At 49.7% G+C, this 21,790-nt stretch overlaps 2 protein-coding genes across 4 annotated transcripts; one reads left to right on the top strand and one right to left on the bottom strand.

The window, feature by feature from the left end:
* Positions 1-2,028: 2,028 nt before the first annotated feature.
* On the top strand, positions 2,029-19,699 carry myo5b (myosin VB). 2 transcript variants are annotated; one of them, XM_058057399.1, is made up of 39 exons: positions 2,029-2,288; positions 5,091-5,201; positions 5,296-5,467; positions 5,546-5,690; positions 5,774-5,930; positions 7,337-7,480; positions 7,545-7,626; positions 7,691-7,798; positions 7,864-7,973; positions 8,046-8,311; positions 8,378-8,459; positions 8,532-8,672; positions 8,738-8,860; positions 8,931-9,014; positions 9,770-9,904; positions 11,369-11,466; positions 12,359-12,445; positions 12,568-12,679; positions 12,750-12,961; positions 13,040-13,196; positions 13,534-13,773; positions 13,846-14,082; positions 14,236-14,329; positions 15,192-15,322; positions 15,444-15,563; positions 15,624-15,758; positions 16,442-16,507; positions 16,585-16,812; positions 16,877-16,956; positions 17,437-17,635; positions 17,705-17,798; positions 17,859-17,990; positions 18,066-18,217; positions 18,285-18,371; positions 18,435-18,585; positions 18,659-18,953; positions 19,037-19,211; positions 19,296-19,376; positions 19,463-19,698. In XM_058057399.1, exons 1-39 carry the CDS (start codon positions 2,262-2,264, stop codon positions 19,613-19,615), a joined length of 5,403 nt encoding a protein of 1,800 aa, XP_057913382.1. In that variant the 5' UTR covers positions 2,029-2,261; the 3' UTR covers positions 19,616-19,698. The 2 variants fall into 2 exon arrangements, with proteins under 2 accessions (XP_057913382.1, XP_057913381.1); XM_058057398.1 differs by having other exon boundaries at positions 17,705-17,990; positions 19,463-19,699.
* Positions 19,700-20,278: 579 nt separating this feature from the next.
* Positions 20,279-21,787, bottom strand: capslb (calcyphosine-like b). Of its 2 annotated transcripts, none has more exons than XM_058056972.1 (5): positions 21,696-21,787; positions 21,283-21,419; positions 20,803-20,980; positions 20,528-20,737; positions 20,279-20,410 (listed from the first exon to the last, which is right to left on the bottom strand). In XM_058056972.1, exons 2-5 carry the CDS (start codon positions 21,417-21,419, stop codon positions 20,309-20,311), a joined length of 627 nt encoding a protein of 208 aa, XP_057912955.1. In that variant the 5' UTR covers positions 21,696-21,787; the 3' UTR covers positions 20,279-20,308. The 2 variants fall into 2 exon arrangements, with proteins under 2 accessions (XP_057912955.1, XP_057912956.1); XM_058056973.1 differs by lacking the exon at positions 21,696-21,787 and adding an exon at positions 21,510-21,596.
* Positions 21,788-21,790: the final 3 nt, after the last annotated feature.

Raw genomic sequence — 21,790 nt, forward strand, 5'->3', positions numbered from 1 at the left:
AAAAGGGATATATGGAACATATTTAAAACATATAGCTAATAATCTGACACGATTAGAGATAGAATTATACAAATAAGTACATAAATAAAATAAATAATAAATATATAAAAATATAATATAATTGGTGTAATTAATGTAATTAATAATAATAATATAATTATAATATATATAATAAATTATATATATAATATGTAGATTAAATATAATATATAATATAATAAATAAAATTAGACAAATAATTCTAGGTGGACTGTTAGAATTATAAGCAAATACAAATATATACAAATAATATATACAAATAAGTAAATTAAATAAATAAATAAATAATAAAAATGTAAAAATATAATATCATACATTAAATATAATATATATAATAATACAATTAATATATATAATATAATTAATCAAAATATATAATAAATAAATAAAATTAGACAAATAATTCAAGGTGGACTGTTATAATTATAAGCGTAAAATAGTGTGTGTGTGTTATAAAAATATATATTCTGGCCCCTCGGACAGTTTTGTTAACTCAGTGCGGCCCACAAGTCCAAAAGTTTGCCCACCCCTGCTCTAGACCAAACAACATGGCTGCTCTCACCACAGTTTTGTATACCTTTCCTTTCCTTTTAGCTGAAACTCTTCTATCACATCACGCCTGACATTTTTCTCCACCCGTTCCATCCTGACTGTACACGCTTCTTCACCTCCTTTTCACTATCTCCATTCTTCTGGACTGTTGACCCCAGGTACTCCAATTTCTCCACCTTGGATCTCTTCTCCCTGGAACCTCACTCCGTCTTGCTGCGGCTAATCTTCATTCCTCTCCTTAGGTATCCTGATTGGGTATGAATGTGGGTGTGAATGGTTGTTTGTCTATATGTGCCCTGTGATTGGCTGGCCACCAGTCCAGGGTGTACCCCGCCTCTCACCCCAAGTCAGCTGGGATAGGTTCCAGCACCCCCATGACCATCGTGAGGATAAGCGGTAGAAAATGAATGAATGAATAAATTATAATAATATATAATATGATAACAAATATCATATAGACAAACAACCATTCCCACTCACATTCATACCTATGGACAATTTGGAGTAGCCAATTAACCTAGCATGTTTTTGGGATGAGGGAGGAAACTGGAGTACCCGGAGAAACCATGCACGGGGAGAACATGCAAACTCCACACAGAGATGGCCGAGGGTGGAATCGACTAGATCCTTCCTGAAAGCAGTGGTGGATGTGGGCGGGGCCAACGAGAGCTCATACCTGCACAGGGCGTGTCTTAGCTGATGTAACACCTGTCAGCATCAGCACACATGATTTCTAATTATTACACTTTGACATTTATACTTATGCTTATATAGATACTATATGCATATTTATACTGGTGTTTCTATGTACACATATAGTTATACTGATATTTGTATTTACACTCATATTCATACTACATACAGAATGTTTACCTTTTTAAGATATACATATATAGTTATACTGATATTTGTATTTACACTCATATTCATACTACATACAGAATGTTTACCTTTTTTAGATACATCCTATATTTACACTTATAGTATATCTCAGTGCTTCTCAAATAGTGGGGCGGGCTCCCCTGGGGGAACCTACCAACATGTATAGAAATGTATAGTACTCAACATCAGTTTGACTCCTCAATACGCTCTTATGCTCTCCTTTTTGTTGCATTTTCAAGTTCAGTCTCTACAGTACGGATACATGAATAAATATTAGAAATGATTTATTAGAAGCACCGGTATGTCTACACTTACATGTATCTACGTACAGTATATATATATACATTTGTATATTTATATCGACATTTACATTTTCAAAAAAATACTACTGGTATACTACAAGTACATTTAAACTTAATTGTACGCCACTTTTAGGTGACGTATAATTAAGTATGAGTATCAGAGAAGTTCATTGGGAAAGATTGAATCCATAAACTGCTCGGTCGATTACGTCACAGCGCGCCTCCAATCACAGCGCGCGTGCTCCACCTGACTGGAAAGTCCAGTGTTGCGGTTTGTGTGGAAGGCGGCTGGAGCAGGGGGCGGACACAAGCGTGGACCCCGTCCGTCCAGGAAGTGACGACAAGCCGACACAGTTTGACAACAAGTCCGCCGGTTCCGCTTCGGTCCGTCCAAGTTGAGCACCGGGGCGGACCCGCCGCGCCATGCACCTGCTGTAGCGGCCACACTTCCGGGTTGGACTTTGTTCGTCGTCGAGGAGTGAAAAGATGTCCGTCAACGAGCTGTACACGACGGTGAGTGACGACTCCTTCGCTTACCTGTTGCTCACCTGCCGCCGCCATCTTGTTTAAAGAAGAAACTTGACGTGTTTGGGAAAATAACGACGGCTCGGCGAGGTTCTGCTCGGGATGGTGGGGGACACCACACAAGTCCAGGTCAACTTGTGCGAGTGCATGGAGTCATCTGATGAGCATCAGCGACCTCCCGCTGACCCCAGCTCGTCTTCTTCTAGTGTTTGCCAGCTGGACTTCAGAAGAACATTTCAGAACCACTCAAACCTTCTCTCAAAACATCCACTTAATAATCTTCTTCATAATCTGTTGACTAATCTGCTTCCTGTTGCCAAGACCTCCTGCTGGGAGGATTACAGTCTGGTTCCCTCACTTTGTCTTATTATCCTGGGGTAGTTGTCTTATTGTTGTGTGATACATGCTGTGTAGTGTTGGATCAGCAGTTTCCTCTTGGATGGATCTGTGGGCGGAGCATGAAGTCACCTGACCTGTGAGGGGGCGTGGTCTGTTTGTATCGCCATTGCACTTCATGTGTTCCAGGGTTAAAGGGTGTCCAGGCAACAGGTGTGTGTATATGTTGACCTTGTCATTGGTTAGCATATTCTTAGCATGTTAGCTCGACTCTAGAATGTTTGTATGGACCCCGTGTGGGTTCTTCATGTGGCAGCTGGGGTGGGCTCCAGCTCATCATGAGCTCATCAGCTCATCCTGGTCGAAGTTCCTTTGCGGGTCTAGCGCCCCCTGTGTGAAAACGATGTCACACAGCATCTATTGTCCTCCTCCTCCTTTGGAGGCGTGTTTCACTTTCACACAAACCTGCATGGCAACTACTTCTTCTCAAAGATCCTCTATTGTTCAGATGCTTAGTTGGACTGATGGCAAACTGGTCCACTCACCCATTTCTTTGAAGTTGCCAAGAGGAGAGTGAATCAGGGACTGTTCTCACTCAATGCCAATACTCAGAAAGTCGTGACAAGTTGAGCCCCTGAGTCAGTGCAACTCCAGTGTTTGTTGAGTACCCGTGAGTCAGTGCAACTCCAGTGTTTGTTGAGTACCCCTGAGTCAGTGCAACTCCAGTGTTTGTTGAGTACCCGTGAGTCAGTGCAACTCCAGTGTTTGTTGAGTACCCACGAGTCAGTGCAACTCCAGTGTTTGTTGAGTACCCACGAGTCAGTGCAACTCCAGTGCTTGTTGAGTACCCTTGAGTCAGTGCAACTCCAGTGTTTGTTGAGTACCCGTGAGTCAGTGACACTTTAGTCCTTGGTGAGCACCTACGAGTCACTGTTTAATACATTGATAGAAATACACATTCAGTAGCAGTTAGCAGCACACGCCATGACATGCAGCAGCCTTCACTTTTTAAAGTTAGCCAGCGTGAGCAGGGCTGAGGTGAACTGTTTCATGGAGAGTCTCATGAGTCCCAGTTCACACCTTTTCAACAACGTATTCATGACTCAAACATTTCCATTTTGTTGTGGAATTCATTGACTAACTGGTGTTACACCTACGCTACAACTATGATACACCTATGCTATTAATTTGTTATACCCATGCTACACCTGTGCTACACCTGTGCTACAACTATGCTACACCTATGCTATTCATTTGCTACACCTCTGCTACATCTATGCTATTTATTTGTTACACCCATGCTACACCTCTGCTACATCTATGCTATTCATTTGTTACACCCATGCTACACCTATGCTATTCATTTGTTATACCCATGCTACACCTATGCTACACATATGTTGTTCATATGCTACACCCATGCTACACCTATGCTATTCATTTGTTACACCCATGCTACACCTATGCTATTCATTTGTTACACCCATGCTACACCTATGCTATTCATTTGTTACACCCATGCTACACATATGTTATTCATATGTTACACCTATGCTATTCATTTGCTACACCTCTGCTACATCTATGCTATTTATTTGTTACACCCATGCTACACCTCTGCTACATCTATGCTATTCATTTGTTACACCCATGCTACACCTATGCTATTCATTTGTTACACCCATGCTACACCTATGCTACACATATGTTGTTCATATGCTACACCCATGCTACACCTATGCTATTCATTTGTTACACCCATGCTACACCTATGCTATTCATTTGTTACACCCATGCTACACCTATGCTATTCATTTGTTACACCCATGCTACACATATGTTATTCATATGTTACACCCATGCTACACCTATGTTACACCCTTGCTTCACCTATGCTTCACCTATACTACACCTATACACCTACGTATGCTACTTATGTTACACCTATGCTGCACTTTTGTTGTACCTATGCTACACCCATGCTACACCCATGCTACACATGTTTGTCACAGTGAAATGTTTCCCATCAAAGAAATGTAAATATCAGCCAATGACAACACTCCATCAACACCTGATGTATTTGGAAATGAAACAAAGGTCCATGTCCCTGTGTGAGAAAGTGATTAGCCTAAAGCTAATTAGTGCTCGGGCCACCCTTAGCAGCAACAAGTGCAATCAAGCCTTTGTTGTCATTCAGCCACATTGGAGGCTTTTCCAGCATCAAGGCCTTTTGAAGGTCTTTGGTGGACTTGCTGCTGGGTTTTGGATCATGGTCCTGCTGCACAATTTACACTTTTTGCATTTACATTACATTAGTTTGATGATCTGAAACATTTGGGTGACTAGCATGCAAAAAAGGAAATCAGGTAGGGGCAAACACCTTTTCACACCACTGTAGGTGCTACATGCATGTCATGGGTCATGAGTCATGGCTCACGGGTCGGTGTGTTTCAGTTCACGCGGGTGTGGATCCCAGATGTGGATGAGGTGTGGAAGTCTGCAGAGATCACCAGGGATTACCAGCAAGGAGAGCCGGTGCTACACCTGAGACACGACGATGGCACGGTATTGAAGCAACGCCTTTGTTTTAATTGTGTGTTGTCTGTGTTCAAAGTCTTGTTAGCGAGTTAGCATTGACCCGAGCCCACTTCCTTCTCAGCTGCAGGAGTATCCTGTGGGCCCAAAGGGCAACCCTCTCCCGTTCCTGCGCAACCCTGACATTTTAGTGGGTGAGAACGACCTGACCGCTCTCAGCTACCTTCATGAACCCGCCGTCCTGCACAACCTGCGAGTGCGTTTTCTGGAGTCCAACCACATCTACACGTACTGCGGTCAGTCACACTGCAGACCCGCGTGACCTCACATGTGTTCTTGCATGTGTGCACTTTTCAATGACATTGTGTGTGCAGGTATCGTCCTGGTGGCCATCAATCCATACGAGGAGCTGCAGATCTACGGAGAGGAGGTCATCAATGCCTACAGCGGTCAGAACATGGGCGACATGGACCCGCACATCTTCGCCGTGGCCGAAGAAGCCTACAAACAGATGGCGAGGTGGGAGCACATCACCTTGGAAACCGTGGTGGCGGGCAGAGCAGTCGGTGTTCCACATTTCATTTCTTGCTTGGGTATTGTAGAGACGAGAGGAACCAGTCCATCATTGTGAGTGGAGAATCTGGAGCCGGGAAGACGGTTTCTGCAAAGTATGCCATGCGCTTCTTCGCCACTGTCGGCGGCTCAGCCAATGACAGCAACGTGGAGGAGAAAGTCCTCGCCTCCAGTCCTATCATGGAGGTGAGTCCAGGGTTAGACCGGTCCTGTGCAGTCATGGTGCTCCGAAAGCGTGGGCTGAAAAAAAGAAAAGCTAACATGCTAACTGTTAGCATGCTAGCATCTAGCGAGCTGGCACTCTAGCGAAGGCATCAATACAATATGAATATTCCTTCATCACGCCATGTCTGTATTAGCCTTTAGATGTGAGGAATACAGCTAAAATGTTAACAGTTAGCATGCTAGCACCAAAAGTGTAGAGAAAGCATTCCTCCATCATGCCATGTGTATATAGGCCTTTAAACATTTAAACGTTCCATAGTATCCATACATCATGCCATGTGTGTATTTTCATTTAGATAAGCATAAAAAAGTCAAAATGCTAACAGTTAGCATGCTAGCACCAAGTGAAAGTTGTCAGGCACTGCTGTGGTGTCTGCCCATGATGTCATGTGTTGTTTTCCAATTACATGCAGCCTTGTCATGGAGTACTAAAGGGCAGCGAGGTAGTGACGTGCAGGTCGATACCAAACTATCGATTCCTGACATGATGATAATACAGCTTAATGCTGTATCATGGGTTCTATGAAAATGTTGATATTTTGATCCGGTTTTGAGGTGCCTGGAGTCACTGTGCTTAATTAGAAAAATCAAACCTTTAAATTCTACCAAATACATGAGCTGTATGGTATCAGCTGGGAAGGGAATCATTGTTATCGCACATATCTACACATTGTCGTTTTAAAAGGGAGGGGCTGGGAGGAGGAGGAGAAAAGGTGTAAACTCCATTCTACTGCAACAAGGAGCGGCCATATTGACAATGAATGAGCACAAAAGACTGAAAAGGCTGAAAAGAATCCCTCATGTCGTACCAAAGCTTCTTACGGCCAAACAATTTGAGATATTGACGCCACAAGATGACCGTGAGTGGCCCGAGGGTTGAGCCTTCGCATAGATCTGCTCGTTTTGCAAATCGGTTGAGAAATGACCGCGAGAGGACGAGTCGAAAACATAGACAGTTGAAGAGTTGGAGAAACAAGAGATGGCGTCTTTCACATGGGAGTCAATGGGGGAATTTTTCGGCTTTTGTCGCTTCTAGGGGCCCCGGAAGGCAGTCCGTACATCTCTCAGCCATAAGAGGGACATTTTTGGTAAGGGGACAAAGAGTCCTACGTTTTCACCAAAATAAATCAAACTAGCTAAAACGGTGTGGCCAGGCGCAGGAGTTGTTTGCAAAAAAACGCGTAATCTACGCTCTCACCTCCTTCTGATGAAGATAGAGTCAAGTCAAGTTTATTTATTCAGTCCTTAATCACAAAAGAGCCTCCAAGGGCTTAACAAAGCAGGCAACAGTAGTACTGTACATGTACAGTACTATACATGTACTGTACTGTACTTTTCCCCAGTAACTACTCCAACCCTGTCTCCAGGCTATCGGGAACGCCAAAACCACACGAAACGACAACAGCAGTCGCTTCGGGAAGTACATCGAGATTGGATTCAGCCGGAACTACCACATCATGGGTGCTCACATGCGCACGTACCTGCTGGAGAAGTCGCGTGTGGTTTTCCAGGTGGGTGTGACCTCGCAGCGAGACCACATGACCCTCAGCGTGCCTGAGCGCTTCCTTCTTGCAGGCTGAAGACGAGCGGAATTATCACATCTTCTACCAGCTGTGCGCTTGCTCCGCCTTGTCCGAGCTGCAAGACCTCAGCCTCAGTGAGTCCGCATACTTCCTTACTTCCTCCCGCCCGGTCAGCATTTCAGCTGTCAATCATCTCAGCCAGCGCAGAAGACTTCACGTACACGTCCATGGGAGAGAACATCTTCATCGAGGGTGTGAGCGACGCAGACGACTTCAACAAGACCAGACAGGCCTTCAGATTGCTGGGTGAGTGATGACATCCAATTCCCTCTCCGTGCTGTCACAATCACGAGTGTTTGGCGTGTGGACAGGCATCAAAGATGCCAGCCAGAACGCCATCTTCAGAGTCCTGGCCTCAATCCTGCACCTGGGCAACATCGAGATCTGCTCCGAGAGGGATGGCGAGTCCTGCCACGTCTCGGTGCGCTCACAGTGATCCGATCATCTGCAGCGCCGCCCCGAGCTCCTTCTCTAAGGCGTGCTCTCCTTTCAGAGCGACGACGTCCACCTGAAGCATTTCTGCCGACTTCTGGGTCTCGAGTCTCAGCAGATGGAGCACTGGCTGTGCCACAGGAAGCTGGTCACGGCGTCGGAGACGTACGTCAAGAACATGTCGAGCAAGCAGGCGACCAACGCCCGTGACGCCCTAGCCAAGCACATCTACGCCGGCATGTTCCAGTGGATCGTGGGGCACATCAACCTGGCGCTGCACACGTCCTCCAAGCAGCACTCCTTCATCGGCGTCCTGGACATCTACGGGTGCGGCCCTCGCTCTGCCGCCCGCGGGGTGACACGCACCTGACCTCACCTTCCATGTCTGCACAGGTTCGAGACCTTTGAAGTGAACAGCTTCGAGCAGTTCTGCATCAACTACGCCAACGAGAAACTGCAGCAGCAGTTCAACTCGGTAAGTCTTTGAGGGCGTGGCTTATTCGACGTCGCCTCAGCCCTGGTGAGCTGATCTTGTGTGTGTGTGCAGCACGTCTTCAAGTTGGAGCAGGAGGAGTACATGAAGGAGCAGATCCCCTGGACCCTCATCGACTTCCACGACAACCAGCCCTGCATCGACCTGATCGAGGCGCGGCTCGGCGTGCTGGACCTACTGGATGAGGAGTGCAAGGTGAATCAGGTGGTGGGACAGTGCCGAGGAGCGCCATTGGTTCTTATTTCCTCTTCCTCTCTCAGGTGCCCAAAGGAACGGATCAAAACTGGGCCCAGAAGCTCTATAAGCAGCATGCCAGCCGCGCGCACTTCCAGAAACCTCGGATGTCCAACTCCTCCTTCATCATCATCCACTTTGCTGACAAGGTGAGTCGGCTTTCGGTCACCTGACCCGCGAGGTCGGAGGTGTTGTTAATGGCCCGCATGGCACCGACAGGTGGAATACGAGTGTGACGGCTTCCTGGAGAAGAACCGAGACACCGTGTACGACGAGCAGATCAACATCCTGAAGGCCAGTCAGGTGGGTCAGCGCAACCTGATTTTCAACTCTTGGCCTTACTACTTTTTTGGGGCTTTCAAAATAATAATAATAATAACAATAATATTAATAATAATAATTTTTATTTCTATATATTTAGTTTCTAAATACGCAAAGATGCTTTGCAGTGAAGAAAAATATAGTTGAGTAAAAACACATTAAAATACAGCATCCATTCAGGGTTAAGGGCAGGGCTAAGGGCGGGGCACAGCAGTCAGGTTTACAAAGTTAGACATTAAAAACAGATTTAAACAGGTGGCTTTTCAGCTGTTTTTTGAAGGTGGGAAGGTCGGGGGGCAAAGAATTCCAGAGGGTGGGGGCAGCAATGGAGAAGGCTCCCCAGGTCTCCCCAGTTTCGGAGCTGAGGAGTCTGAGGAGCGTCTTTAGCATCAAAATAGGTACCTCCCTTGACGTGCATTGTTCGCTAGCTCACACTAACTCCCTTTCTCGCCTTAGAAGGCAGACTGTGACGGGAGGTGGGGTTGTTTTGGTTGCCTTTGGTGGACATCTGTTTTTCTTCATTTCATTGTCTTTGTCATAAACCTGACACCAGATGTTTCATACCCAACCGACACCAGGAAAGTATTCCATGGTGGAACACACAGCTGATGATTTGCTACTTCCTGGCCTGCAAAGGAAATTTGGCTTTGTCTTTGGGATCCTAAAAGTGTTTTTAGGTGGACATGTTTCCTCATCCTCACATCTTTGCACCAACATGGCCGCTTCTTCCACCTCAGGTTCAGCTGGTTGCCGACCTCTTCAGCAGCAAGGACGGCGACCCCCCTCCCAAAACATCCAGAGTGAACGTGCGTGCAGCCAAGTCGGCCCCCAAAGCCCCCAACAAGGAGCACAGGAAAACTGTTGGCCTGCAAGTGAGCTTCTCTCCTTCCCTTTGGTCTTTGTGTCAACTTAAATATGGATACAGTCTTCCCTCACTCCGTCACCCTTCACCTTTCATGGATTCGCTGTTTCGCTTTTTGTTTTGTAACAGTGTATGAACGCTGAGTCTCTCTCTCTTTCTCTCTCTCTACCCTCTGTCTGCACCCATCACCCATTGTTGTCTGCATCCTGATTGGCTGTAGACAGAGTGCTCATGTTCCGGACATTTCTATTGACTGGTGGACTCCTATAGAGCTGCTACACGCCATAACCAGCACACAGAGCTTTCTAGATCTTCCACAATCTGCACCTATTCATCTGGATTTCGTGCCTCCCATGAAATCTGTTTTTATGTGTTCCACCCACGGCCCGCCTCCAGGCACGCCCACTCCGCTGTGGTTGGTCACACTGCAGAGTGCTTAGAATCACGGCGGTGTTGTACTGCTAGCTGCGAAGCCAACTTTAAAGGAGTTATTAAGTATAGGAGTTGATGTAACATCCGGCCATATGTGTTGGAAGGAGAGACTGGACAGTACCAAAGAGATTACTTCAAGACATCTCTCAATGCTAAGTAGCTTTAGCATTTTAGCCTTGGCTTTTCTACAGCATGGGTAAAGACTAATGTGGTGGAAAAGGCTGTGAGCAACCCGCTTCCTCTCTGCTATAATGCTACACAGACTAGCGCTTTTGCTCCATGACTTCCACTAAATAAAGACAGTTAGGACACTGGTAAACTGGTCCTTTATTGTCATTGCACAAAAACACAGTAGTGAAATTGCCAACGAAATGGCTGCTGGCTATTAGGACTCTTCCACACCACCAAGTGACATTGGAAAGTTTGTAGGCTAGTCCAGCTGCATAGTGGCCCATGTTCACCAAACAGTCCTGTGTGAAATGGCCTTGATGTCTTTAGCTGCTAGGGAATCAGGAAGTCCAACCACTTGATGATGGTGGTTTCTTCAGGAATTGGAAACAAATGTGGCTTTGCCTGCAAGTAAAGAGAGGAGCAGAGCTTGGGGGAGGGCGGAGAGCATATCACACCCATGTAAGGAAGCCCGGCAATCTGTGACATCACAAATGGCCAGTGCTAGAACGTGCTCTGAAAGTCATGATGTGAAACTTTGGTATGGTTTAACACCAGAATCCAACATTCCAACTCCAGTTGTAGGTCAGAAAGGTGGAAAAGCATCATAGCTCCTCTTTGAACCACGACAAAATGCCTTAGATGGATATATTCATGAAGTTGGCCACGTTGAAGGTTTCTCTTATTAGGGGCTATTTTGGGAACCTGTCCACCCTTCCTTCAAGTACCTCCTCCAGTCTTGTGGTGCAGCACCAAGAAATGTAGCACATGGATGGAGTAGAATGTGTACAGTATGCAGTAGGATGTGTACAGTATGCAGTAGGATGTGTACAGTACGTATAGTACATCCTAGATATTTATGCTTCCTGTCCAGTTCCGCAGCTCCTTGCATCTTCTCATGGAGACGCTGAACGCCACCACGCCTCACTACGTACGCTGTATCAAACCCAACGACTACAAGGAGGCCTTCTCGTGAGTGCACTCCTCTCCTCCCTCTCCTTCTGCTCATTCTTCCTCTCCTTCTCCCTCCTCTCCTTCTTTTTCTTCCTCTTCTTCTCTTCCTTATCTGCCTTCTTCCTCTCCTTCTTATCCTCTTCCTTCTTCTTCTTCCTCTCATTCACCTTCTTCCTCTACTTCTCCTTCCTCTCCTTCATCACCTCCTTCTACTTTTTCCTCTCTTTGTCGTCCTAATTTTTCTCTTCTCCTTCTCCTTGCTCTCCTACCTCAAATGGGAATGTGTAGGAATATATGGGAATGTATGGGAATGTGTAGTAATATATGGGAATTCCTCTCCTTCTTTTTCTTCCTCCCCTTCTTTTCCTTCTCTGTCTTCTTCCTCTCCTCCTTCTCCTCTTCCTTCTTCTTGTTCTTCCTCTCATTCACCTTCTTCTCCTTCCTCTCCTCCATCTCCTTCTTCTTCTTCTCCTTCCTCTCCTCCATCTCCTTCTTCTTTTTCTTCTTCCTCTCCTCCTCCTTCCTCTCCTCGCCTTGTCCTCTCCTTCTCCTCCTGCTCCTTCCTCTCCACCTCCTCCTCCTCCATCCTCGCCTCCTTCTTCCTCTCCTTCATCACCGCCTTCTACTTTTTCCTCTTTGTCCTTCTCTTTTTTCTCTTCTCCTTCTCCTTGCTCTCCTACCTGAAATGGGAATGTGTAGGAATGTATGGGAATCTATGGGAATGTGTAGGAATATATGGGAATGTATGGGGATGTGTAGGAATGTACGGGAATATATGGGAATGTACGGGAATATATGGGAATGTGTAGGAATATTTGGGAATGTGTAGGAATATATGGGAATAGCGTTAGCCATGATCTTGGCGGGCAGCAGAGACCAGGGATTGGATGGTGTGTGCCTGTGCGTGCAGGTTCGACTCACGGCGAGCCGTGCAGCAGCTGCGAGCCTGCGGCGTCCTGGAAACCATCCGCATCAGCGCAGCCGGATACCCGTCCAGGTGAGCCTCTCCTTCTTCTGCTGGCTCAGCCGACTGCGGCCCCACGTTGTCACGTGACACGAAGACGCTGCATGCGGCCGTGCATCTGCTGGGTGTGTTTCTAAGGTGTCGTGTGTGTGCAGGTGGACGTACAGCGACTTCTTTAGCAGGTATCGTGTCCTGATGCGCAAGTCGGACATGTTGTGTGCAGACAGGAAGTTGGTGTGTCGCCAGCTTCTGGAGACGTTGGTCAAGGTGAGATGCAACCTGACTCGCTCGCTGGACCTTTTGGTGTCCCTCCTCTCACAATGTTTTTGTGGATCAGGATGGAGACATGTTCCAGTTTGGAAAGACCAAGATCTTCTTCCGGGCCGGCCAGGTGGCCTACTTGGAGAAGCTGCGTGCCGACAAGTTCCGCGCCGCTTGCATTATGATCCAGAAGACGGTGCGCGGATGGCTGCAGCGTGTCCGATATCAGAAGATCCGCAAGTCGGTCATCTTGTTACAGCGATACGGGCGAGGCTACCTGGCGCGCAGGTCCGTACTGACTGGCGCGGAGGTCACAGGTCGTGTGTCCTTGCTCCGCCCCCTGTCAAATATTTCCAATCTTTGCAGGTACGCTGAATATTTGCGACTGACACGCGCCGCCATCATCTGTCAGAAGAATTATCGCATGGCCAGGGAGCGCCGCGCCTTCATCACGGTGCGCCAGGCCACCGTCGTCATCCAGGCATACGCCCGAGGGTTGTTCACTCGCCGGATTTACCAGGAGGTGATGCGCACACACGTGCACAGACCACAGAACAAGCATCCACCGTGATCCCGTGTGACCCACCAGCATCCTGCCTGTGATGTGGTCATGTGACTGTAGGGCTGTTACTAGGGGCGTGCATATTGAGAAGGTCATACGCGGGTCTTCTATGCTCTAACCACCAAAGTCTTCCATTTGTAAATAAGGCATCTCCATACGGGAGGGACTACTTTAGTTGCCAGGCGATTAGACAAAGCACAATGTGTCTCCTGTGGGAGGACGAGAATGACGTCGCAGGCCAAACGTTGTCAATTTCGGGAGGAATGTTGACGTCATGTGCGCCTCCCTCCCCCCACAGTTTGTGCTACACCACAAAGCCATGATCATCCAGAGGAACGTACGTGGCTGGTTGCAGAGAGTCAGGTTCAAACGCATGCGCCTCGCCGCCATCGTGTTGCAGTGCGCCTTCAGGCGCGTTCGTGCTCAACGCCTCTTCAAGGCGCTGAAGATGGACGCGGGCTCGGCCGAGCGTCTGAAGAAGCTGGACGCGGGCATGGAGAACAAGATCGTGCAGCTGCAGAGGAAGATGGACGACCAGGTACGGTAGCACCACTCCCATCACTACTCCGATTGCCGCGGACCGTCATGGCCGCCACCTGTCCCGTCTCAGGGTAAAGAGTACCGCGCTCAGAACGAGCAGCTGCTGCAGGCCAACACCACTCTGGGCTCAGAGCTGAGCCGCCTCCAGAAGCAGCTGCAGCAGGCCCGCAGCCAGCAGGGCGACGCCACTCAGCTGAGCGTGCTGCAGGCGGAGCTGGAGAGGCTGCGGGCGGAGCTGGTGGAGGCCAAGGCCCAGAGGAGCAGACTGGAGGAGGACCACCTCACCCAGAAACTGGGTCTGACCCAGGTGAGCTAGCTGTTTGGGATGTAACGCCTCTTACTACACGCTCCACAGGACACTTCCTGTTTCCTGGTGAGGAGGCGGAGCTTATGCCTAACTTCACAGGTTGTACTCCGTTGGTTTTCTTTGCACTCAATCAACCAAAACGTCCTCTGTCAGAGGGTGGCCGAGCTGGAGGAGGAGAACTCGCTGCTGAAGAGTGAAAAGGAAGAACTGAACCTGAAGATTCAACAGCAGTCGTCCCGCGCCGCAGGTGAGCCATGCCAACCCCCCAACCGTGACCGGCTGCTTGCTGCTTGTTAGCATGGCTAGCATGTAATGGCCTTATCAACGGTAACAATTGTATGACATCCAAAAGGACAAATAGTTGCTATTTTATCTTCAACACGAAACGTCTTGTTGATGCTCCTGGAGGCCATCCCTGCCTGACATGTACTAGATATACTAGATATAGTAGATGTACTAGATATACTAGATATAATAGGGTAGATATAGTAGATGTACTAGATATAGTAGATGTACTAGATATAATAGGGTCGATATACTAGATATATAAGATATAATAGGGTAGATATTGTAGATGTACTAGTTATAGTATATGTACTAGATATAATAGATGTACTATATATAATAGGGTAGATATAGTAGATGTACTAGTTATAGTAGATGTACTCGATATAATAGGGTAGATGTAATAGATTTAGTAGATATAGTTGATAGAGTAGATATAATAGATATACTAAGTATAATAGATATAGTAGATATACAAGATATATAATAGTACATAGAGTATATATACTAGATATGCATATACTAGATATAGATAACACCATTTTACAAGAACAAGCTTAAAGTACAGTAGGGGCAGGTACAGCAGGGAAGGTAGGTAGGTAGGTTGCATGGGTTAGGTTGAAGGTAGGTTGGTAAGGTAGGTAACGTGGGTAGGTAAGGTAGGCAGCTAGGTGGGTAGGTAAGGTAGCTAGGTGGGTAGGTAAGGTATGAATCCCCAACAGGGGAAAGTCTTGTGCAGGTCTTCTTGGACTTCACAGTCGATGTCATTCCTAATACGAAAAGTGTACTTCCTGCTGGTCCTGATACGTGTACAAACATTTCAGAGGACGCAGGAAGTGCGTTGCTGCGAGCAGAGATGGATGCGGAGCGGCGTCGCTACCAGAATCTTCTGAAGGAATATTCCAGACTGGAGCAGAGATATGAAAACCTGAAGGAGGAAGTTTCTTTGCCCAAGGTCAGGTGCTAGTCCAACTTGCTCCTGCGGCCATGTTGGCAGTAGAAGCTGCACGTCGTACAGCCATAGGGTACCACCTGGGCCTACCTCACCTGGTACCGCGTGTCATATGACCTTGCAGTTCCAGCCGGGACACCACCGGAACCCATCCAACCAGAGCAGCCAGGAATCCGACTCCAACTACACGTCCATCTCCACGTCGGAGGTGGGAGACGGCGAGGATGCGATCCAGCTAGTGGAGGTGAGTGACGCCTGAGTCCAAGAGGCGAGCCCGGCGGCACTGACGCGTGTTGTCCTGCAGGAAATGGGCGTGCACAAGGCGGCCATGGACATCAGCGTCTTCGTCAAGCTGCAGAAGCGGGTTCGAGAGCTGGAGAGCGAGCGAAAGCGACTGCAAGCCAACGTAGACAAGATGGAAGAGCTCGCCAGACAGCAGGTGGCGTCACGCTCTGATAACATCTGTCTGTTTAGCATGATAGCAGGTGTCTGTTTATCAGGTTAACATGCTAGCATCTCTCTGCTTAGGACGTATGCAAGTATGTGAGCGTGTTAGTGTGCCGACCTGTTCGGCATGTTAGCGTGCATCTGTTCAGCATGTTAGCATGCGTCTTCTGTTCAACAATTAGAATGTTAGCGTGTATCTGTTCAGCATGTTAGCATGCGTCTTCTGTTCAACAATTAGCATGTTAGCGTGTATCTGTTCAGCATGTTAGCATGCGTCTTCTGTTCAACAATTAGCATGTTAGCGTGTATCTGTTCAGCATGTTAGCACGTTGGCATGTGTCTTCTCTTCAACAATTAGCATGTTAGCGTGTATCTGTTCAGCATGTTAGCACGTTGGCATGCGTCTTTTCTTCAACAATTAGCATGTTAGCATGCATCTGTTCAGAATGTTCGCATGCATCTTCTGTTCAACAATTAGCAAGTTAGCGTGTATCTGTTCAGCATGTTAGCATGCGTCTTCTGTTCAACAATTAGCATGTTAGCATGCATCTTCTGTTCAACAATTAGCAAGTTAGCGTGTATCTCTTCAGCATGTTGGCATGCGTCTTCTGTTCAACAATTAGCAAGTTAGCATGCGTCTGTTAGCATGTGTCTAACACCACGTGCTTGTCGCAGGGGTCAGATGTCAGGAGTCCCGCCGCTGAGCAACAAGCGGCCGATTTGGCGTACAACAACCTGAAGGTACGAGCACAAGATGGCCGACATGAACTTGTGACCGGCGGAGCAGTGACCCGGTGGTGTGCCCGTGTCAACCACAGCGACAAGAGCTGGAGTCGGAGAACAAGAAGCTGAAGAACGATCTGAACGAGTTGCGCCGCAGCGTCGCAGATCGCAACTCGCCGGAGGAGAATCAAGGCGGGTACAACCTGCTGCTGAGTCAGCTCCGGTCCGCCACCGAGGAGCTGGACGCCCGCAAGGAGGAAGTTCTCATTCTCAAGACCCAGATTGTCAGCGCTGTGGAGCAGCGGGAGAAGAACCACCGGCTGGTCAGTCGCACTTTGTCATCCAACACGGTATTCTGCCTTGACACCGCCATCTTTTTCTCGGTAGGAGGACCGCGACGGCAGCAGCTCACCGGTGGACCAAGATGAGGAACTCAAAACGTATCAGGACCTCAGCGAGTCCCACAAGTAGGTTCCTGTCCCCTAAGTTCCACTCGCTCTGCAGTGCCAGCTAACACCTCAGCTTTGTTCTTTGCAGCGCTCCTTGCAACCCGCTCACTTCCTCTTTCTCTGACTGCACTTCCTGTTCCTGTTCAGCGCTCCAATGGTGTTCTCTCAATGAAGAAGGAGAACTCCTTCTGGCTCACCAGGCTCTCAAACAAGTGGCCAGGTTCCCTTTTCACTCCTTCTCCTTCTTGTCTTCCTCCTCCTCCTCCTCCTCCCTGTTCTCCTTCTTGTCTTCCTCCTCCTGTTCTCCTCCTCCCTATTCTCCTCCTCCTCCCTGTTCTCCTCCTCTTGCTCCTCCTTCTCCCTGTCCTCCCCCTCCCGCTTTCCCTGCTGTGCGGCAGAGGAGATCAGTACTGTGATGTTCATCGTGTGGAGACGTCCACCAGCGGAGGTGGTCTTCTCCCATCAGTGAAGTTGTGCTTGGCCTTTATGTCCTGCCAGGATGCTGGAGGCGGAGCTTCAGTCGCAGACTCGCCAGCATGGCGACGAGCTGGAGGCGTTGCACACGCAGATCGAGCTGCTGAAGGACGACATCGAGAAGAAGCAGGAGATGCTCAACTACACCACGTCCTTGTCGCCCGAGGCCCTGCTGGAGTACAGCGTGCAGCTGGAGATCACCCGACTCACCGATGACAACCTGGTGAGCAGCGTGCCGCCGCGGTGTCATAAAGCTGCTGATGGCGTGACCCCATGTGGCCCCCGCCCACAGGACCTCAAGGAGCTGGTGGAGAAACTGGAGAAAAACGAGCGCAAGCTCAAGAAACAGCTGAGGATCTACATGAAGAAGGTCCAGGAGCTGGAAGGTAGGAGGTCACAAAAGCAAGCGCTCCTTCACGCCATCCTCACGACGTCGATGTCGTCAGTCTCACGCAGCGGCCACGCCAAAGCGGAGTTGGGCCGCCAGGTGACGCTGCAGCGCAAGGAGAAGGACTTTGAGGGCATGTTGGAGTACTGCAAGGACGACGAGGCCCTGCTCATCAAGACGCTCATCACAGGTGAGCATCGCACTGCGCGTCTGCTGTGATGTCACACTCCAGCCCCGCCCCCTCTTGCCTCCTTCCCCTGTCCAGACATGAGGCCAGATGACGTGTCGGGGACGGTCCCGTGCTTGCCGGCATACGTCCTCTTCATGTGCGTCCGCCACGCCGACTACATCAACGACGACCACAAAGTGGAGTCTCTGCTGACCGCCAGCATCAACGCCATTAAACGCGCGCTCAAGGTGAGTGCCGGACGCACCCCGTAGCGGCCGCCACGCAGCTCTGACCGTCTAACGTGGTTTCCGGCAGAGGAACGACGACTTCGACACGACCTCCTTTTGGCTCGCCAACACCAGCCGCCTCCTCCACTGCCTCAAGCAGTACAGCGGCGATGAGGTGAGAAAAGCCGCCATCTTTCGCTGCGAGCCGCTGTAAAGCTTTGTGTACGCGTGTGTCCAGGCGTTCATGGTCCACAACACGGCCAAGCAGAACGAACACTGCCTGAAGAACTTCGACCTGACCGAGTACCGCCAGGTTCTGAGCGACCTGTCCATCCAGATTTACCAGCAGCTGGTCCGTGTGGGCGAGGCCGTCATCCAGCCCATGATCGGTGAGCGTGTGGAAGCGGGCTACCTCACCACGTCACATGCTAGCTTGTGGTAACACGTACACGTACGCCTCAGTGTCGGCCATGTTGGAGAGCGAGAGCATCCCCAGCCTGGCGGGCGTAAAGCCCATGGGCTACCGAAACCGCTCGTCCAGCATGGATAACGACGGCGACGGGCCCGGCGGCTACACGCTGAAGGCGCTGATCCGTCAGCTGGGCCAGTTTCACGCCGTCATGCGGGACCACGGCCTGGACCCTGAGATCGTGGGCCAGGTGGTCCGGCAGCTCTTCCATTGCGTCAACGCCGTCACGCTCAACAACCTGCTGCTCCGCAAGGACGTGTGCTCCTGGAGCACCGGCATGCAGCTCAGGTACCGTGCACTTCCTGTGTGTGTCAAGGCACCACTTCCTGTGTGTGTCAGGGCACCACTTCCTGAATGACGCCTGTGTGCAGGTACAACACCAGCCAGATGGAGGAGTGGCTCCGAGCCAACAACCTGTACCAGAGCCAGGCCGCCGCCACGCTGGAGCCCATCATCCAGGCAGCCCAGCTGCTGCAGGTCAAGAAGAAGACGTCGCAGGACGCCGATGCCATCTGCTCGCTCTGCTCCGCCCTCAACTCCCAGCAGGTGTCACCGTCTGCCCCCCCCCCCCGACCACACCCGCCAGACGCTGTCAGACGTCCTGCTCACGTTGTGTTGTTTGTGCTGCAGATCGTTAAGATTCTCAACCTGTACACGCCCCTCAACGAGTTTGAAGAGCGCGTCACTGTGTCCTTCATCAGGAACATCCAAGTTAGACACTTCCTGTTCTTCCTCTGTTGCTAGCATGTTGTTTGCTGGCGGTAACCACGCGCTCCTTTTTGTTCCCTTTTGTCCAGAACCGCCTTCAGGAACGCAATGACCCGCCGCAGCTCCTGCTGGACACCAAGCAGACGTTTCCCGTCCTCTTCCCGTACGCACCCTCCGCCCTTAGCCTGGAGACGCTGCACATTCCAGCCTCGCTTGGTCTCAACTTCCTCATCCGCGTCTGAACTCTGACCTTTTTAGGAGGGGCTTGAGGTTTGATTGATGGTCATGTGACTTGTACAAATAAAAATATTTATATAGAATGTTTTGCTCTTGTGGATCTTTGCAGTGAGCTCCCACTCTGACACTGAAATGTGCTTCTGGAAGTGTCAACAAAGGTGGCGACTCCGGCAAATGAACCAGCTGTTAGTTTTCAAAAGAAATTGGATTGGATGAATGCAAGACCCCGCCGGTGCCAGCTAGCAATATCTCTAGTCAGTTAGCATAGCGCTAGCTGTCACTACGCGGTCCGTACCAAAACGTGATGGTTGTGGGCATGCATGACACTTCCTATATGTCACTTTGAAAGGTCGTGCGCGTGGCGCCGGTGCGTGGCGCCGGTGCGTGGCGCCGGTGCGTGGCGCCGGTGCGTGGCGCCGGTGCGTGGCGCCGGTGCGTGGCGCCGGTGCGTGGCGCCGGTGCGTGGCGCCGGTGCGTGGCGCCGGTGCGTGGCGCCGGTGCGTGGCGCCGGTGCGTGGCGCCGGTGCGTGGCGCCTGACTGCCCACCTGTTGTCGACGCGTTGCGTGCATGGGTACAACCAATCATAGCAGCTTCCGCCCATCTGCGCCGCTTTAGTATGGCCGACATAGCTTCCTGTCTACAGGCAGAGAACAAGCAGAGGCAAGATGACATCATCCATGTTTAATGATTTGCTAGCTCACAGCTTCCAGGCGTTCCTCATCATCAGGATGAAGAAAACGTCGTTATCGATGGAGGCACTGACACCGCAGTAATAGTTGATGAACTCCTCTTGCGTCACCTGCCATGTGAAGGAAACATCTGAGCTGGTGGTTCCTCGTCTTCAAACCAACCAGAGGGCGGAGCTCGAGCCACCTACCAGCTAATTTGCCGAGTGAGGTCACGTGGCCGAACTTACCTTGCCATCTTTGTCGTAGGGACAATCAAAGTTGTCCAGGAACGTCCTGAAGACCTGCTCCTCCGTCCATTCCCCGTTCTGGTACTTGGGGTGGTACTTGGCGTCATAAACCCCTCTCAGGTCTTCAATGGTGATCACGCCGTCGCCCGTCTTGTCCAGTTTGCGGAAGGCCTGCATGACCACCTCTTTGCGGGCCTTGGACATGGCGGGCTGTGGCGAACACGTGACTGGGTCAGGAACGCGCGGCTAACGTGTGCATGCTATCCTTGCTTTACCCTCAGCGTGACCAGGAACTCGTCAAAGTCGATGGTTCCGCTGCCGTCACGGTCGAAATGCTGAAAGACGGCAGCGGCTTCCTGTTTGTCCATCAGGATGCCGTAGTCGTTGACTCCCTTCAGGAACTCCTTCAGGTCCAGCGAGCGGTTGTTGTCGTCGTCCATGATCCTGAAGACTCTGGCGGGTGCAGAATCCACTGTCATGGACCACATCTTCTTCATTGGTATGACCATGTTCTAGAATGGGCTATATGTGTCGGATGGACTGCGTGTTCTAGAATGGTCCACTGTGTTGTAGGGGCGTGAATGGACTGCATGTTCTCAAATTGACTATGTGTTCTTGAATGGGCTACGTTGTGGAGGCTGGACTAGGTATTCTAGAATGGTCCACCATGTTCTAAGAGGTCTATATGTTCTATATTTTGTAGGACGGTCTAGCCATGTTGTAGGATGTCCTAGAATGGGTTTGGTGAGACCCACCTGCCGAGCCCTTTGATCCCAGCCGACCCCCTGGCCAGACACTGGAGGCGGAGTCTCTCTACCGGGTCAGAACAAGCTGACAGGCACCGCTTGGCGTTCAGCGCCATCTCTCGGTCGTGTCTGGAAGTCCCCGCCATCTGCGACGTCACGACAAAGTCAACGCATTTAGCCCCGCCCCTTACTCGTCGTACACAACAGGAAACGATGCATTTTCGCTCGGAAGGTACCAAAACGTCTTGTGATTCGAGGAACTGACTGATGGGATGAACTAAATAAGCCAATCGAACCGGAACCTGTCGACCAGCCGTGTTTTTCCCTTCGAGTTCTACAACGCTTCTGCTACCCGCCCCCACCCCGAGTTCCCTCCTCACGTGACGTATTGATTAGCCTGGGCATAGGTGACGGGGACCCACCTGATCAGCACGAGGACCAAAGTTCAAAGTTGAACTCAGCGTCGAGGACCTGCAGGGTGCGGAAAGACCTCCCCCAAGCTGGCCCCCGTTGCCGT

The sequence above is a fragment of the Doryrhamphus excisus genome, chromosome 19 (assembly GCF_030265055.1).
Source record: "Doryrhamphus excisus isolate RoL2022-K1 chromosome 19, RoL_Dexc_1.0, whole genome shotgun sequence".
Lineage (NCBI taxonomy): Eukaryota > Metazoa > Chordata > Actinopteri > Syngnathiformes > Syngnathidae > Doryrhamphus > Doryrhamphus excisus.